This window comes from Perca flavescens, chromosome 2, assembly GCF_004354835.1.
Source record: "Perca flavescens isolate YP-PL-M2 chromosome 2, PFLA_1.0, whole genome shotgun sequence".
Taxonomy (NCBI): Eukaryota; Metazoa; Chordata; class Actinopteri; order Perciformes; family Percidae; genus Perca; species Perca flavescens.
Window position 1 is genome coordinate 32753365 of NC_041332.1, and position 18941 is coordinate 32772305.

General features: G+C 43.0%; 1 protein-coding gene across 1 annotated transcript; it reads right to left on the reverse strand.

Moving 5' to 3' along the window:
• Nucleotides 1–501: 501 nt before the first annotated feature.
• On the reverse strand, nt 502–18940 carry micall1a (MICAL-like 1a). Its single transcript, XM_028598993.1, has 16 exons — nt 17870–18940; nt 14568–14616; nt 11160–11301; nt 10774–10874; nt 9424–9572; nt 7564–8171; nt 7409–7469; nt 6755–7188; nt 4154–4560; nt 3928–4062; nt 3546–3672; nt 3136–3226; nt 1660–1733; nt 1233–1347; nt 1106–1150; nt 502–912 (listed from the first exon to the last, which is right to left on the reverse strand). Exons 1-16 carry the CDS (start codon nt 18010–18012, stop codon nt 780–782), a joined length of 2814 nt encoding a protein of 937 aa, XP_028454794.1. The 5' UTR covers nt 18013–18940; the 3' UTR covers nt 502–779.
• Between the last annotated feature and the right edge of the window lies 1 nt (nt 18941).

The window sequence follows — 18941 nt, forward strand, 5'->3', positions numbered from 1 at the left end:
CACTTTGTTTCCAGTCACACACACACACACATTAATACTGTATCTACGTTTATCCACGTCTTTGATGATATACATTTACATAAATGACACCATCGCAAAACTGTCCCAGAAGAAACTAAACAAGGAAACCACAGACGATCATAACATAGCAGCTAGAAAAACTTAGGTATCCATTGTCAATAGAGCTTTTCAAGGGTAGATGTTGCAAGATTTAAAGCAGAGCTCATCAAAAAAAAAAGTTTTACTCTCACTCGTACCACAGGCTCAAACCCTTGTTGACATGAAACCTCAGATATTCTGTTACTCACCTTTGGAATCGAGGAGCAGAGGACACAGGTATTCAACGAGTGTAAGCCAGGAACAGATTTAAAACTTATAGATATGAGGGATCAACGTGCATCCAACTGACTTCACTCAAAGTGAACTGCCGAGTCACACCTCTGCTGAACCTTGATAAAAGGCCTACAGGGCAGACATGCTGGGCAACGCAAGGATAGTGAAGCAACACACAACTAATCAGTGCAGTGTACAGTTCACTGGCTTGAAAGGCCAGAGAGCTTACAAACACGTCCGCTCTTAAAAAGAGGTTGAGTTGTTATCTTGTCTCTTTAAAACACACGGAGGCAACTAAAAAATAGTCACTGAAGAGACTTGTTTTTGGAGAAGCATCAAGTAAGATGGGAGCAGGGAATGGATTCTGGGTTGCACTTCCAAGTCATTAATGACACCGTTATATAGGAAACCGTCTCCTATCCTCTTGGAGGAGGATGCGTCCCTTTCTATGGTGTTTTCTCCTTGCGGGGGCTCTTGCCTGGTTCTCCTTTATGGCTCAGCCGCTTGAGCACCTTAATGGGTTTGAACTTTGCCCCTTTTTTCTTCTGCTGGTCAACGTCCGGATCCTTATGGAAGTCTGATGAGAAAGGGGGAAAAAAAAAAGACAGAAAATCACATTAAGATGCACATCGGTTCTATAATCAGAAGAATGAATTAAGTATGGGAGATGGAAGAGCGGCATGCCGCCTTTACATTTTAGGTTTAATGAATGCTCTTATCTACAGAATCTTTAATCTGCTACGGATGAGGCTTAACTCTTCACCCTACCTTTTTTTTCTTCAGCATGGCCTCCACAAGTTTATCCTCCTCTTCTTCCCTGTGAAAGAAGGACTGTTAGAGTGCTAGTAGTTGCAGAGTATCACCGCAGAGGTACACAGTTAATGGCTTAGTCAGATTACCTCTGCCTGTCCTGGTCCATGCTGTTGACGATTTGGTTGCGCTGTTCAATGATGGTAACCAGCTCAGCCATTAGCTCCTGCTCCCGACTCTTGTCCTCCTCGCTCCAGTCTTTCTCTGAGAAAAAGGAAGAGAAGAAAATAAATAAATCCGTTTTGTGAGTTCTTTGTCAATCAGTGTGCTGCATGTCTGAGCAGTGTATCTAAATTCTACTAGAAAGTTTAGCTCCTGTTAATAGGAAAAAAAATATTATAGAACATGATTCCAAAAGGGGGAAAAAAAAAGTCAATTCCTGCACACACTGCATTGATTTATTAAAATCCAAAAAAAAAGTTGTCTCAATGTATTTTCTTTGTAACATGAGTCAAGCATTGCTCCCACAAATCCATGCAATGAATCGGACTAAAGTTGTCTTGAGGCCAAACCCACCTGGTTTGTTGAGAAGACACCTCAGCTCATACTCCACGTCAGCTTGCCTCTCTTCCAGGTTCTGCTGCTTCGCTCTGCAGTGAGCAACATTTACACAGTACGTTACACACTGGTAACCTATTTACTACTGTACTTTTACACTTCTTTTTGTCAAGTCTTAATGTAAAAAATATATGAGCCTATATTTGAAAAAAAAAAAAAAAAAAAAAAAAAAAAAAAAAAAAAAAGAGGCTGCAACAGAGAAAAGATCTCGTCCTTCCTGAATACTGTAACTAGCCATGCTTGATTTGTTTCAAGCACAGGGACTAGGCCGATTAGCCACACTTAATAAGTCAGCTGCAACTACAAAAAGCTGGGGGAACTATTCCTAAAAAACTTCTCAGTAGGCCTGTAACAATTATTACATAATTGTTTCTTTACATAATCCTGGTTTCTTTGTTTAACCGCAATTAATTGCTAACATTAGTTGAGGTCTTAAAGCGTACAACTGGTAATTGTTGATTTTGTTGAGATACGCCAATTTGTAATTATTTAAACCCACATTGTGTCATTTTTTTGAGTCGATTCTTAGCAAAAAAAAAACCTTTGTTCTTTCACAAATATGTACTCATTCATGCATAATTACTTCCACCAACTAATCAAAGTATTCTCGTAATCTGCCATTTAGAATCATTCAGAATACATATGAGCTATTTGCTCGAATGAAATACATTAGCCAAAGAGGGACATACCTCCGCCTTTCGCCTTCTTACACCTATTGGCACCGTGACGAACACAAGGGGGAGATTACTCGCCAGGGAAGCGAAAAAGAGAATTAAAACGGCAACGCAACAAGACCTAAGCTAATATTGGAGTGGCTAGAACGGCTGCGTGTAAACGATGGAGAGAGAGCTAATTTTGGGTTCGGCCACCGTAGGAGGAAGGGCTAGAAAGTAATATTCAGTTTGTTGTCATATACAATTTCACCGCTAGATGGGAGAAATTTTTACACAATGTAGCTTCAAGTGATTATTGGTCAGACTATATATTTTTATTATTCTTTCAATTGTTAGTTGTTGGCATTTGGCTCTATACACGTTCATAGCAACAAAAACGACGAGTGGGGGATACAGTTAGAAAATAAATGTTATGATAATAAAGAGGCGTGGTTTACTTCATAGGCTGTGTACTTGTGTTATTACATTATCTGGGTCACATGACAGTAATATAAACAAAAGATGTATCCTAGAATTCATTCAAAACTTTAATTAAAAAAAAAAAGAAAGTAATAAATATTTTTTAAATTTGACTGAAAGAGACAATTAATTGTTAATCGCATTTATTTCTGAGACAATTAATTGTACAGCTACATTTTGGATGTTACAGCTCTGCTTCTCATACCAACTATTACCCAACTCCCAGAGTTGGAGAAATGAGAGACTGGCATTGAAGGCTTATCATCCTAACATTTGCCCCTTGCTGCAGTCTGATACTTACGTGTAGACCAGCTCGGCTTCTCGTCGCACTAAAAGGTGTTTCTCGTGGATGAGAGTGAACCAGTCCACCAACAGGTGCTCCTCATCCTCATCTGACAACGCACAAGAGGAACACAGAGATGTGATTTTTTTTGTTTCTATTATTATACACTGATCTTTCAGGTAAAATCAAGGAATCTTGCCTTTTTACTCCCCATTTATTTTCTCTAGGTGATAGGTTGTCTTTTCTTAATCCTTTATAATACTTTTGTGAGCTATGTATGCTTTAGTAAAGTTTTCAATTTGGAATATAGTGAACCTAACGTTTATGCACTGTACTGCGTGTGGAGACAGTTTCCTATCTTTGTGACGTTTCACTGGGCTTCAACTCGTACTGAAGGAACTCCATTAACAATAAGTGTGACGTGTCACCGTTGGGGTTGTCTCTCAGCTTCTTCTCCAGCTCCACTCCCCTCTGCTCCAGTTCGTCCAGCTGCTTCTCCAGCTGCCCCATCTCCCCGTGGATGTCCTCCACTGGGATGTACTGGTCTGACTGCACCTGGATGGATGTTTGGACGACAGGGACCATTTGAGTACTTCTTCATCCAATCTAGAATTTCTCTCTCTACGCTAAAAGCATACAGACCATTTCACAGCTGTAAACATACACATTCTAAAATGGCCCCAAGTTGATTTCCTGTTGCCGTGTATGTGAATGACATCAACTGACAGGAAGTTAACAAGGGGCCAGACTGTTGCCTGGCAATGGAATTCCATTGAAAAAGGTCTTATGTGTTCTCTTGAGTTTTTCTACCTTGCGTTTGATTAGAGGGAAGCCATGGCCGGGGGCCGGGGGTCTGGCAGGACGAGGGCCTTTTGGTGGTTTGGTTTTGGATTTAGCAGGGGAGGGGGAAGCCTTCCTGTTAAACGGGTTCTCCTTACAGATCCGCTAAAGTCAGAAAAGAGATACAGTTGTAACAGAATGTACAAAGGCCCAGGGGTATTGCTTCTCTGGCTTTAATTGGAGATGGACCTATTACCTTATTGTGTGATTGGGTGGCCTCTGAGGCCAATGGGCTGGGGGTTGTTGGGGGTCGTGGTGGTGGTGGGGCTCCGGCCCCTTGGCTCCCAAAACTGCGACTGGTCTGTGGGGTGGCCGGAGCTGAGCTGGCATTTGACGGCATGGGAGAAGGGTAGGGGCTTAGGGAAGGATGAGGCAGGCGCCCGGTCGAGGAGGAGGAGGAGGAGGAGGAAGGAGACGCCGCAGAGTCACACGGTGAACAGATGGAAGGCTCCGACACACTTTTGGTGAAGGCGTGCTCCTGGTCGCTGCTGGCACTGCCACCCGCAGGGGGGTGGGAGGAGCTGTGGTCCGAGCCAGAGGACAGACTCTCTGTGCTCAGAGCTGGAGAGGGAGAGCAAGAGGAGGACTGAGAGGGAGGGAAAACTGAGGAGGAAAGAAGGAAGAAAAAATAATTAAAAAAAGCAGAAATCAAAGTAGTTGAGACAGATTGAAATGGAGAGTGGAGGGGGGAAGGGGAGCAAAAAACAATGAACATCTATGTACAACATCCCACTCTCTCTCTCTCTTTCAGTTTAACTGTGCTGAAGTGCCAATTTTAAAATTGGAGGGTGTTTGACTCCACAAGGAATACACTGTTAAGGATTTGAAGCCCTTCACATTTTGTAAACTGTACGAAAGGTGTGTTTGGTCTCTGAGTTACTAAATTTACAAAAGAGAAAGTTATGGGTATAAAGCTGATTGTAGGTATGATAACTGCATTTGTGTGGGGCCTGTCAGAGCAGCAAAGATTATTACGTTAGTTGTCAACTAATAAATTAATCAGCAACTGTTTTGATAATCGAGTCATCGGTTTGAGTCATTTTTTATGGGGGTTGAAAAAAAAAAAAAAAAAAGGAAAAATTCTGATTCCAGCTTCGTAAATGTGAATATTTTCTAGTTTCTTCACTCCTCTGTGACAGTAAACTGAATATTTTTTTACTGTGGACAAAACAAGACAGTTGAGGATGTCATCTTGGGCTTCGGGAAACACTGATCGCCATTTTATAGACCAAACGACTCATTGGTTAATCGAGAAAATAATCAACAGATTAATCAACTGTGAAAATAACCGTTAGTTGTAGCCCTAGTGCCTGTTATTGTCTCTTTACATGAGGACTTGTCAGTGAGGCAGTGAAGCAGACTGATGATGAGGCTGAAGAATCTGATACGGCAAAAATAATGTATTCAAATCACGTGTTACGTTGTCGTGAAGGAATAACACAATGAGAAACTCAGATATGCAGATATGAAGGACCTGGTAGGCCATGACAGCACCAGCACAACAGGTTGAGAACACTCCACAGGAAGACAAGTCTACATCAGCATAACATGAGGGTTACCACAAGATTACAAAGGCCAGATAACACTACAGTCAGAAACCTGTTTACGGATCAGATACGACAAACATCTTGTTTGCTCAAACTAATTCAAATGCATCAAAAGCCATTGGACTGCATTCATCACGCACGCAAGGCAATAATCTGAAAGATATGGTCAAAGCAATCAAACTCAAATCTCATGAAGTGGCCTATGTAGGACTCGCCAATTCGTATGCCATTATTGGCGTGTTTCAAGATGCATACTCGCTTTTTAGCGTGTTTATCAATGCCGTTTGGCCTCCATTGACTTACATTACATTGCGATTGCGTGTGAATTGACGCCGTAGCGAGTAGTATGAAAGGCCGAAAATCTGCATAGGGACGTTGGTCGGGGTGGAGGATGGGTCAAACACAAGACTTTCACCCAGAGAGCGGGGATCGTGTCCCGCGTGTGATATTTCCTTTCCACGTTTGTTCTTTTCCTAAACCCAGCCCCGTTCTTCTTTTCCAAAACCCAACCGGTTCTTCTTTTCCTAAACCCAACTCGCGGGTGACGTTCCCTAAACCCAACCGTAGCCTCACGAGAACACGGAGCCTCGCGATAACACGCCACGTGGCTTTAGAAAGTGGCGTGTACGTTGCAGCCTGCTGTCCGCTGTATACAGCGTAGACATACACGCGGATAGCTCAAAATGCGTACAGATAAAGTGGGGTGTATGTTTACGCTAAGTCATGATGTCACGTTGAATCAAAGAAGTTTTGGGTTAAGTCAATCACGTGACTTAAATCTAATAAAGCATGCGTATCACATGCTGCCACCCAGGGTCACTGAACTAAACATTAAATAAAACTTTATTTAAAAATTGCCAAAAGGTATACACGATGTGGACACCCTTCCATGAAGCTGAAATACTGCATTAAAAGAGTTGTTTTCCAATAAATGTCCAAATACTCCTCTTCAGAAACAAGTAGCAGCAGTGTAGGGATATACAACATGAGCAAACGCATGTTCTCCTCCACAAACGGACACATTTCTACCGTACCACCTAAAGGGTAACATTAGACTGGCATGTTTTCACGTCTCCATAAAGTATAGACCTACTGGTGAGGTGAGAGGACAGTAAAGGTACTAAAGTCAAATGTATAGAATGAATGAATAGAGTCAGTCTTGTCTTTGCATTGCATTCCTGTACAGAGGACAAACAGCTGCTAGATAAATCACAAAGCACGGTTGAATGTTAGTACAAAAAAAAACTGACCCTGGTGCCCTGCAGGTGGCTGTGGAGCGCGAGGTGCCGGCCGTTTCTTGCTCTTAGCGCTCCCGGGGCTGGCGGAGCGGGACGAGCTTCCTCCACTGGGGGGAGTGTCTGCTGCTGGCGCGTCAGCCGCCTGAGAGATGCTGTACCAGGGGTGACTAGCCACAACTGTGGATGGAATGGCACTTCCTGCGCTCCCCTCTTCTTCCTCTGCCTCGCCATTCTCATCATTGTCCTCATCGTCCTCGAATGGGTTGGAGGGTGGAGGGGGCGTGCTGGGCCTGGAGCCCTCCCCTTTGAGAGAGGACAGAGAGCCTGTATTGGGAGGGGTTGCCAGTCCGACAGGGGGAGGGGGAGGGGCTTTCTTCTTCTTGGCTTCTGATTGGACCAGGGCGAGCCAAGGTGGGTCTTTGGGTTTATGGGTGCCACCGGACAGGCTGGACAGTGAGATACACAGATAGTGATGGAGGGGTCACAGAGGGGAAGACAACAAAATACATCCAAATGGAGGCAGGGAGGGGCAAACAAATACATGCTGTAACAAGATGCCATTCAGAACTGAGACAGAGAAGGACTGCAATGATATGAACAAGGTCGATGAAGTGGTTGGGAATGGACAGGAAAAAAAAAAGAGGCATTTAAGAGAGGTTTGGCTACCTTCCAGGAGACTGGGATCTTTCTCGAGGTTTGGGAGGAATCGGAGGCTTCTGGGATTCACCTGTGATTTCAAGAACAAAAAAATGTGAGGATGAACATTATCAACAGATCCTAATTTCATCTAGAATCATTTATATTCTGCGGTGAGCACGCACCGACTGGAGGGCCGTCTGCCGTACGGGGTAGCCGAACCCGAGGGGCAGGGCGAGGAGGAGGAGGGGTGGGCTCAGGGACCCGGCGGGGGGCCGGTACCGGCCGACTGGCACCTTCATGACGACTGATCGGCGTGGAAGGAAGGTCCTCGTTGGTGGTTAATTCGGCTGGTGTTTTAGTCTCTTCCTCTTTCTCCACCTCTTCCTCCTCTTCATCGCTCTCGTCAAAAGGGTTGGGAGGAGAAGCAGAGCGTGGGATCACCTCTGTCTCGCCACTTCCATCCACCTCTTTTGCCGTCTCCAAAGAGTCGGCCGCATTTGCCGTAACAGCAGCGCCTGTGGCAGAGTCGTCGGTAGGCACGGCCGCGTCAGTCGTTTGGCTTACTGGAGAAGGAGTCTCGGTCCGGTCCCTCTCAGAGGGCGAGGCGCGAGGACTTGCGCTGCGACCAATCCTGGCAGACTGACCTGCCACTGGTCTCTCACTAAGATCTAGCCGGCCGTTCCGATTGGCTAAGGCGTGCCTTGCAAGGTGATGCGTACAGACCAAGGCCCCGGAGTTGCTTCCTAATTTGTAGGATCCAGGGAGCAAAGTGCTGTGACACTCTACGCACCTGAGACAAAAATGACACAGGATGACAGTAAGACCTTCAATGGGCCATGAAGACTGTTGAGATACACAGACACAAAAGATTAATAACATGAGCAAAAGTCTGTTCAAATAATACGCACAGCAGTCTGGGATTGTTTGATATGTACAAAAACTCTAACCGTTAACTCCTTCATTTCTGCAGTTACAATCCTTAACATTTTCACAGAATCAAATCCAGTGTTTGACACTTTGTGGCTATAATTTTTCCAGCAGTAGTCAAACAAACAATCTCTAATTACCTCTCTGTATGGTACTTTTAATTGTTGTGACGGGGTCCGCCATTTTCCTTGCTCACATTAAAAACATTCAGCTAGTAAAAACATGGCCAGCGCTGCTCATGGCATAATGGAAAATAATTGTCTGGCTTCTTTCTTAAAAAAATAAAAAGTGAGTTTGTGTGGCTGGCTTCTCTGTAAATGGATACACCAGTGGCTCTTATGTAGTAAATCAATCACACTTGTTACCTAGCCTCGTGAGACCGTCCTGATCTCGCGAGCTCCAGTTTTCCACTCGCAGATCAATCTGGCATCTTGAGGCAGAGAAAATTTGGAGCCGTTAGCCAAACGACCGGGCCAATCAGCGTTGGTTTTGAGGTGGGTTAGGTGGTGATAGACACGATGGTTTATCCAATCAGCTAACCAGGATTTTCAGACAGCGGTAGCCGCTCGCTAATGCTTTTTTTATCTTGGATCCTTCTTTTGGAATATGGTCCGTGAACCTGAAATGGTGTTTTTTATTCCTAAATTCTCGTTACACAAACGGCAAATATCCTTTACCGACATGTTTGCATGCTGAGCTAACGAGCTATGCTTTGCCTGCTGCAGCAGCAGGTGCGGGCTTGTGGTTGTATTTTCATACGCTTCGTGGATGTGATTGGTTGATTTGGCCCATCTATCACCAACATAGGTAATAGACAGATGGTTCATCCAATCAGCTAACCAGTATTTCCGCCCCTTCCCAAAAGTTCTCCAACGGAAAGTTCCCCGATGGATATGCCGAGCAAATGCGAAGCAATCCATCTGGCGGAGTCAGGTTACTTGTTACCACCAGTAACCACCAAATCAGCCAGGACTAAAATCTTAAGGAAAAAAATCACTCTAAGAAACTCAAAAGAGGATATATTTTTTCCTTGCATTGAAATATGGCTCCACAGCTCACTCATGGCAAAAAAAAACACACACACACACACTAAAACACACAGGTACAGTGTTCACCTGAAGCAGTTGCGATGGTAGAGCTTGCCGTCCACCAGAAACCTCTGCACCAGGTGGACATGTTTCTGGCAGGCGGCGCAGGTGCTGCTCAGCGTGCTGCGCTTGACGTCTGCAACCGCTTCTACACCGGTCGGCGCGGGCCGGCTCGGCTAGCGCAGGCAACCGGGACGTTGTTCACAGGGAGGGGACAGTGAGGACACGTCGGGGGGGGAGGGGGGGGAAGATGGAAAGTAATGGGGGGGGGGGAGATCAAACACGGAGTCAGGATTTGAGGATGTGGATTGTTCATTTTCTTTAGCTAGCTACAGCTAGTTACTGTAACATCTACTGCTCATCGAATCACGTGGTCCATTACTGCATTACTTTTTAAAACATCCTTTGATCATCGTCATTGATACAAAAATGTAATAATATCTGAGAGTCACATTTTGGATATGAATATTAGGATTGATATATGGTTTTCAGGTTATATTTGGGTTATTTTTTTTATTTGTTTTTTCTTGTTAAGTAAAAAAGGGGGTTAGCAGCAGCGCACTCCAAAACTTGGCACACACACAGTGTTAGGATAGTACTACAACGATTAGTATTTCTTATACAGAGATGGTTAAAAAAAAAAAAACGAAAAAAAAAAAAAACTGACCTAACTGTTTTCGCTTTCACCTCCTAGCCCACCCCACCCCCCCATCCTACTGCCTAGGCTCAGGACCAGAGAGTGGAGGGGGGATCAGATGTGAGGAGGAAGAAGAGCAGGAAGAGGAGGGAGTGGAATGAATTTCCATCTGAAGGGGGGGGGTTTACCAGGACATGGAAGTATGGCAATGGAGGAAAGAAGTTGAAGGCATGCGAAAGAAAAGAGAGACAGGATACAGAGGCTATCTTTATAGACTTACGCTACCTCGGTTGCTTAGCTTTTCCCCTGCTGTGCAACACAAAGCCCACATAGGAAGTAGGAATTATAAAATACATATGTGGAGGTTGGACATTGTTGTACTGCAATGGCAGGATGGGTTTTGTATTGTACAGATCGGATGACTTAACACCCCAAATAGCACATGCAGAATTATACTTAGATAATCCAAGGCTTCAGATACACACTTACACACTAGCATGCTTAAAAAAAATAAAAAAATAAATAAAGTTTGCAGTTTCAGTGCGATCATCCAGGCATAAAAAAGGACACCGTAACAATATATTACTTAGAGAATCCAGCTTGTTAACATGCAGCTCCAGTAAAGTATTATGCAGAAATAATGTAGTTCAGTAATGCAGTTTTGAAAAAGGTATTATGTGTGGCCTAGAGTAAAAAATCATCATCAACACATGCGCACTGGTGCCAAGTCTTGTTCTTACCTCAGACTCAACCACTTTGTCTTCCAAAGGGGTCGGGGGTCTTTTCTGGGCTGGCTCATTCAGACCGACAGAACTCAGCCTTTTCATGCAAGGGGGGTTTGCTGCGGGAAAGGAAGTCATCAGTTAATGATGTAAACAAATTATATAAATTGTTTTGTCTAACCCACAAATTACAGGAGTTGCTCTATCTTAAGATGTGCAGAGGGTGGACAGTTTTTATGTCTCTGAAATTAGGACTGGATGAGAAACGCACTACATGCTGATTTTCCTTGAATCCAAATCATCAAATGGTCCAAATTGTATGAACTACATTAACCTCAAAACATTATACATATTTTATGTTCACACCGCTTGAAGCGAAATCCAACTAAATTGACTGTGCCCACCTTGAGACTTGTTGTTGAAGAAGTTGTAGTACTGGGAAACGTATGTGATGATACTGAGCCGGTCAGGCACTTTCATGGACACCATGTCTTCTGGGTCCAACAGGGCGGGAATCCCCAGCTCTGTCTCTGCCACTTCAAACGCCTACGATGAAGCAAAGACAGATAAAAGAGGGAAGTAAATTAATAAGGAGCTAAGAAACGGTAAGCAGTGTGTTTACATGCATGTATACAATCAATAATAAACTATATTAACAATAATTACAGCCAATTAGAACCAAATGCAATGCTCTGATTATTACCTCTACCGAGGAGGTCATTTCGTTTCGGTTTGTCCGTTCGTTCGTTTGTCAGCAGGCTTACGGAGAAACTACTGGGCCGATTTTCATGAAACTGGGTGGAAGGGTGTAGCATGGGCTAAGGAAGAACCCAATCAATTTTGGAGCGGATCCGAATCACGAGGCAAATACACAAATTATTTTTCACTTTTGTTAAGACATTTGTGCATTTGTGTTGCATTCATGTGGTGTTGGAATATTCAGAAAAATGTGTTCCCGACTAGGAAAATTCACACACCACATTAACAATGTGAGATAGGGCATACCTTGGCGGAGGTCTTTGCTCTCCGAGTGCCCTTCTAGTTCCAACTGTCATTTATTCGCTTTAACCGCGTGAACTAACTTGTTTTTGGGTCAAAATCAGCTTAAGCACAACTCAACAGACTTTGATTACTTATTGAGTGAATATAAATTTAAACTCATTGTGGCATTTTGTTCCAATGACCCTCACTGTTTTGGGACTATTTCTATGGCATTAAGTAGCTGCGATGGAAACTGTTGACAGTGAGGTATGTGGATCACCCTGAGTAACCTGGACAAGGTTCATGAAAAGACAAGTTGCTGTTATGTTTTTAAATACTCCTTTTCAACGCTTCATTGTACTGGGGTGGCAGGAGAAATCTCAGAGACTGATAACTCAACCTTTGCTAATAAAACCAAAACTATTTGCATGGCCTGATACCACAAGGGGTGAGTGAGAAAGTAGGTTTTGTTTGGAAAGTCGAAATTAACCCCTTAATGTGGGTATTCACAGAAATCCAGTTATGTGTCTCCATTTGAACGTTCAGAAACTGAGGACTAAAATCATGTCTTTGTTGCATGTGTGCATCAAAGAAAGATGCTTTCCATGACCCCCCAACCAGCAAATACCTGATGCCCTGAATTACCCAACTCTGCTGCCAAAACATCAGTCATTTGCTGATAATGTAATGTTTTGTCCTTTGAGGATAACCATCAGTCTAATGAAAAATTCCACTAAAGAAATGAGAGCGGGGGTAAAGTTACATAACAACAGGGATACAATCGTTGGCAGTCACACAACACTGAAATAATCCAGGAAACAAATGCTACGCGGCAGCATTGTGGAACCAACCCGTCATTGTACTGCACTGTACAAATAGAAGAGTACCTGGCTTACAGCTAAAATTATATACTCTGCCTTGTTCTACCTACTTTCCTGCAATTTATTGAAAATGAATGAATGCTCTAGAAACTATTAACATGTTACTGATTCACTACACAGACTCGTTTCACAGCAGCATGCCAAGCAGCTAGACAAGTAGCTACCAAACTAGCCACGCTGCTATCCTTGTTGAAAATGCCAATAGGTTCATTTTGGACAAACCTATTTAAGTGAAATGCAGATATTTTCATAAACAGACCTGTGTGAGGTGCTGTAGTTCAAACCGTTCTTAATGTATGACTATAAACTGAAATATTTGGCTCTTTGCAATAAAGCAATCAGTGAAGCAGGTCAAAGCAGCAACGCATGTTGGAGCGGAATATAGAGCGTCGTCCAAATGACGTTAATATTGCCTTATGAGTTCTGCAGCTGGTTTTTCGGCGTGATAGAAACTTTATAGAAAAATTTATAAATAGACACTTTTTATATCGTTTTGACAATATACATCATCATATTGCCCAGACCCTAACTGCAAAGCTGTTTTTGTTTATCAATATTTATGAAAACACTGATTATCCCCTATGGCTATTGGCTCTCTGTAACAGTTCAATTAAAGCGACGGGTATAGTTTAATAATCAATTTCAGAACAGATAGAGTCCGCTCACAAATTCATTTGCTCCTGTTGTTTGCGTTTCTAAGTGCCGACGGGTGTTAGCTGACGTTAGCTACCCAGCAGGTAGAGACAGCTCTCGCCAAAGTAACTTTTTAAATGAGTGTAACCTTTATGAGCACGTTGTAATAACTAGATTTTTTACAATGTGGACATTTCACACATTGTGAAAAAAATAAAATAGAATTAATTCAATATATCACCCAATCATATTTTAATATGAGTGATATTTAAACAACTGATTCATCTAAAAAATAAAAAACGGAACAAGCGACGGAATGTCATCAAGTGGAGGGAACTGAAACCGACACAGTACTTTATTTGCTACCTGCATATGTAATTCAGTGTAGTTCTACAGACTTAGTAGTAATATGTGTAGAATGCTAACAACAAGAGATCAACCTGTGACAGCAGTCATAAATGAACAAGGTCAAACATGGGTTACTTGTTAAGTAGACCCCTGTATATTATATTATGTGTGAAAGAGGGGTATTATAAAAGTAATACTAAGAAAGAGACAACCATGAAGAAATTTAAGGAGCTCACATATGGCTCCTTAATAGCAGAATATGACTTAGGTGCTTTGAGAGCTTTTCACATTTACAGTAGTTACCTTATTGCTTAGGCCTTATGGATATACAGTGAATAAATTGATTTGTACAGACAGCCAGCACACAGTGTGTTCAGGACTGGTGCTACCACCAACTGCCTCACTTTCCCTGAAAGCTGGTGGATAAAAAGTATGTAAACAGCAGCAAAGAGCTGCCAAAGCTTAGCTCAGACTGGAAATGAGGAGACTCCCATTTCATCCCTCAATGTGCTGTTGGCTTACAGACGATGTGGAAAAACCAATGATAAAAAAAAAAAAAAAAGTTCTTCATTGGTTTCTATCCACTGACTTATAGGTTGCAGATTCAGCACTTTTGCACCTAAAATCCTCTTTACATGGTCTCTCCACAGCCTTATGTCAAGATTTTTTTATGACATTAAAAGCTCCATCCCTTTCCCTCCTTTCCCTCGCCAGGCTCCATCGGGATTAAGTAAACACTGCTCTTCACACAGACAGTGAAACACACTGAAGTCACACCCACCATGACTGCACGCAATAGTAAGCCTTAATAATTTCACGGCTGAATGACGCAGATGCAACACCCTGGTAGGTGATTTTACCCTCCCTTCAGAAGCAAACTGTCCCGTCTCCTAAAATCCAAGCATCATGCAACACAAGATCATCGGAGTGTTTAAACCTCAAAAACATAAAGCTGTAAAATTGACTCACCAGTCGGTTGTTCTCATAGACATTCTCTTTAGACAGCGCGTCAAAGTTTCTGGAAGGAGTCGGACAAGACAGAAAGAAACATGAAAATTAAAACATTTGAGATAAGTATGCAGGTAGTCAGTTTACAGTTATGTAGTCTGCAGCAACAACTGCAAATCATGGTATCTCTTTTTAGATCACGACGCTTGTAGAAGACCATGCCATGCTGATATAGGACCGTACTGCATTTTTCTTGCCGACCTATTTCCCCTTATGTTATGAACCATCAAAAAGCTATTACTGGCTTGACAGCATGACAGGCTGGAATAGTGAACAGTTAAGCTTCCCAACTACTAAAGCAGAAAATTGGTCCCAAACCACACATAAATGTCTGATGTGAAAAAAGTGCCAGTACAAAAGGAAAAAAAAAAAACTGTACCAAACAGGAGTGATAATTACAAGGCTGTGCTTTGAAATGCCTGGGGCGAGGAACCAAAGTCCCGGCTCTCACCAGTAAACATCCTGCAGTAAAACTGGAAAATACCTAAGGTGTTCTGGGATGAAAGTGTGGTTGTGTGCCTAAGTAAACATATGTTGACAAGTGTGTAGTAGTATGACAACAGTCTGGCGGAAAAAAAAAACTATGACCCTGGTGAGAGAGCTTGTGGAGGCCATGTGGAACTCTCAAGAAGGAAAAAACCCTGTGAATGAGCTCCGTGTTGGAGCCACACAAAGTGACCTCTGTTCTCTGTAATCTCGTTCCCATGGTCACAAACACACCGAGCAGCAGCTCTAATATCTGAATCACGTCAAAATCTACCAACATAGCGAGAAGGAGCTGCAGCAACTTAAAAAAAAGTTGCCTAACTTTGTTGACACTCGCAGAACAGACTGTGATGAAGTGCATTGTGTGATCTGAATTGTGAATCTAATCCACTGTGACTAAGAGTCTCACTCTACGGTTTATTTTGGGAAGGAGGAATGCTTTGGAGCAGTTGGTGTGTGTGTGTGTGTGTGTGTGTGTGTGTGTGTGTGTGTGTGTGTGTGTGTGTGTGTGTGTGTGTGTGTGTGTGTGTGTGTGTGTGTGTGTGTGTGTGTGTGTGTGTGTACTGTGTCAGGCATTTAATATCAACGTGATTAAAACCTGGGCGAACCAGTATATCTGCTAAATCTGGTTCAGTCAGACGAAGAAACGCTTGTGCAGGAGCACACAGGATTGGGATTTGGTGATGCTGTGAAAATGTAAGCTTGTGAATACGTAACAAATCAGCAGATTTAGTAGAGGAGCAGGTGAGACAAAATCAGTGCATCATGGAGACAAATTTCAACACAGAGAACATAGAAAAAGTAGATGACGCGAGTGTTTTCCACTGCTGCATATATTGGACACAATGGAATTTAAATGCAATTTTGACTTCACTGTCCTATGCCCTTTGGTTAACTAGGCCATGGATTATTTCTCACCTCCATGTCTACTCCCTCTCCACTGGGTTAAATGACACTTGGTCTCGGCTGAAGTTGAGATGAGGCCATTTGCTGTACTAACGTCCCTCCTGAGTCCTGTACATCAGTGAGTGTGAAGCGTTTGGATGAGAATACATTGGCTGCAGAGTGCAAGGCAGCCCTACAATGGCCTGGTCCAGCATTAGAACTAAATCCAGTATGACAGGCGGAGGTCTCAGCTGCAGATTAGCCTGATGGACTGTCTGTCTGGATCAGGGAGAGTTCCATTGGGCCACTGCAGCTACACAGAGGGCTGAACAGGGAGGCATGCTGGGACACAAATTGAAGAGGCAGAGCTGGAAAGCTGGGCGTTTAGGATTTGCCCACTCTCTTACTTTCAGCTTTACTGCAGACAGATTCCACTTCACTGACTTGTCCTTCAGTGACAAGTGGTCCAGTGAATGTTTGCTCTACTACCATCCAAGCATAGTCCAATTTGCTCACAAAAGCCTGGGCCACCTGAGAGGTTAGCAGCATGAGCAAGATGCTTACTGTCTTAAAGAATTTCCATCACACCACATGTTCCCCCTCCAGGACAAAGAAGGGACATAGCATGTCATTTACTGGCTGCTCTGGCACAATCCTCCTACAACAAGAAGGACTGTTGACTTATTTTGAGAAGGAGTCAAACAACCAATCTGATGCTGGCTAGACTTCCCACTAAGGTACACAGAGAGACACATTATGCTTCACAGGACTAGTGCTTCTCCAGAGATGCACGTCCAATGTGAGTCATATGAGGGCAGAGTTTCTGTTGCAGCAAACAATGGAAACAAATCAAATGAGTCTTCTTGATACACAAGATATAGAAACATATTTGTAACAAACACATGATGGCGGTCTTATTTTGGAGATAGAAGTATTGAAAGGCTGAAAAAAAAAAAAAAAAAAAAAAAAAAAGTATGTATTTCCTAGGGCTGCTCTCTCTTAGTCGATTAGTCGACTTATCTGTCGTTTTGGTCTTAGTCAACTTAGATTACTTTAGACGATTAGTCATGTTTTATGCTTTTTCATGCTGAATGACTTATTTCCAAGAAACGCAAATCTCTGGTAAACAAGAATTAAAGTGGTGCTTTTGCATGACTCTTTGCGGAGAAACTCAGATTTACAGATCTGTCGATTAAATCAACTAATCGATTAGTCGATACAACTGAATATGTGTTAGTTGACTAAGAATTTCTTTAAATCAAACACAGCCCTAGTATTTCCTCATTCCTTTATAAGTCATTTTAGTCACACTGATACTGCGGTTGTGTTTTGTGGTAGCTTCTGTAATGTCTGTGTAGGTGTAAAACTAAATGCAGAGAGTAGGGGGTGTTTTTACAGACAGGGCATGGCTTGTCAGACTCAGTTAATAACAGCACACTGGCCTCTCACTAAAACTATTTTTACTGGTGGTTTTGGCTATGATAAAAAACACACAAAAGCCTCATTAAAACATAACTTGCTGATAAAAATCATTGTATTTGGCAACTTTGCGTTAAAAAATAATCTTTGTCAAAAGGAGTTTTACATAATCTCAGTCCTTAGAAAAAACAGCTGGGTGAGTAATCTCGAGCACAGAGGAGTTCACGATCCGGCTACTGAGTTTGTTTTGCATTTGTGTCCTGAATTGATTAACGTATTGATTATCACAGCACATGAAAACAATGTTAAAGACAACAGTATGCAGCCTGTCACACAAAAAATGTGTCCACCTTTCACTGGAGCCAGCTGCTATGTGCCGTTAACTTGAACCCCTGTAAAATGTTTTCTCATTTGTAACTGCCCATTGTCTTAATTAGGTTAGTTAGTACGTCGTTAGACGTCGGAATACTTACATCAATTCTGGTCTGTAACGATGAATTATGGCACAAAACGCCAAACCGTCCCGAAAGGACGTTGACATGTCCTTTACTTCCACATCGTTGTAATTGTCACACTGTATCCGACACCACTCCTGCAGAGCCTTCAGAGATCCCATGATACTATTCTCACACAGATCCAGGTATTCTTGTCAAATAAAATCTGTGTTTCTTTGTCCCAGGCGTGTCAGGAGACAACACAAAGTGTTTTTGTCTGATCATAAACGAGTCATCAGCAGCGTTTCAGTGAAGGCGCGACAGCCAGACAACACCCGATGCTGCCTACGACACATTCATTCACAACAGCCAGCCAGTCACGTTAAGAAAAACTAGCATGGCTTGCAAGCTAGCTAGCTAGATGTTACCTAACTTTGGCAACTGCAACACGCATTATGTTCCCCACTTTATCTCCTGTAACGAGTTAGTCAGACGGCGATAACTAGCTACATCTAAAGTGGTACTTTGACCAGAGCCACTGGGTTAAAAACACAGCTGATATCCAGAGTTGGTAGATTGCCAACAAAGTTCTTGACGTAGCTAGCAAACTCAGCTAGCTAACTAGCTAGCTAAGGCACATTAAGTCTGCTGCTAGCTCAGGTCTGGGTCTACAGTCACGTTATGCTGGTTTGCTTCTTCTTGTGGGCGCTGGCACTGTCATGAGGAGTGTTCTTGTTAGTTGGGGCGATGATGCAGTTTCAGTCGAAGCAGAGGTGACGGTTTCCTCCTTTAGGTGCACCACAACATGGGTTTTGTTTGTTGGTGCAGTCACCGCAACGGCTGTTAAAACGCTGTATAGAAAGTCTGTGACACTGCGCGCTACAGCGTGCTGAAACTCTTTGCAACAACCACATCAAAGCACACTGTAAAAAAAAAAATACATCCCGGACAATTAATGTTGATCAAAGCAGCGCCGGTACCAATCCATCCTAGTTGCATTGGCTGACGCGTTGGCCGCCTGCCACCTCAATCAATGTCACGTTGTTATTTCTCCCTCGCGCCCAAGCGGGGGAGCTAGAGCTAGAGCTGCTGAGCTGTGTTGCTCCAACGG

Excerpts from the sequence above, each read along its gene's own strand:
- micall1a (XM_028598993.1), bottom strand. The coding sequence starts at position 18,012 with ATGGGATCTCTGAAGGCTCTGCAGGAGTGGTGTCGGATACAGTGTGAC. Across the intron at positions 3,673-3,927 it reads TCCCTCTAATCAAACGCAAG|GTGCAGTCAGACCAGTACAT; the intron begins GTAGAAAAACTC and ends ACATCCATCCAG. Across the intron at positions 3,227-3,545 it reads GCTGAGAGACAACCCCAACG|ATGAGGATGAGGAGCACCTG; the intron begins GTGACACGTCAC and ends GTGCGTTGTCAG.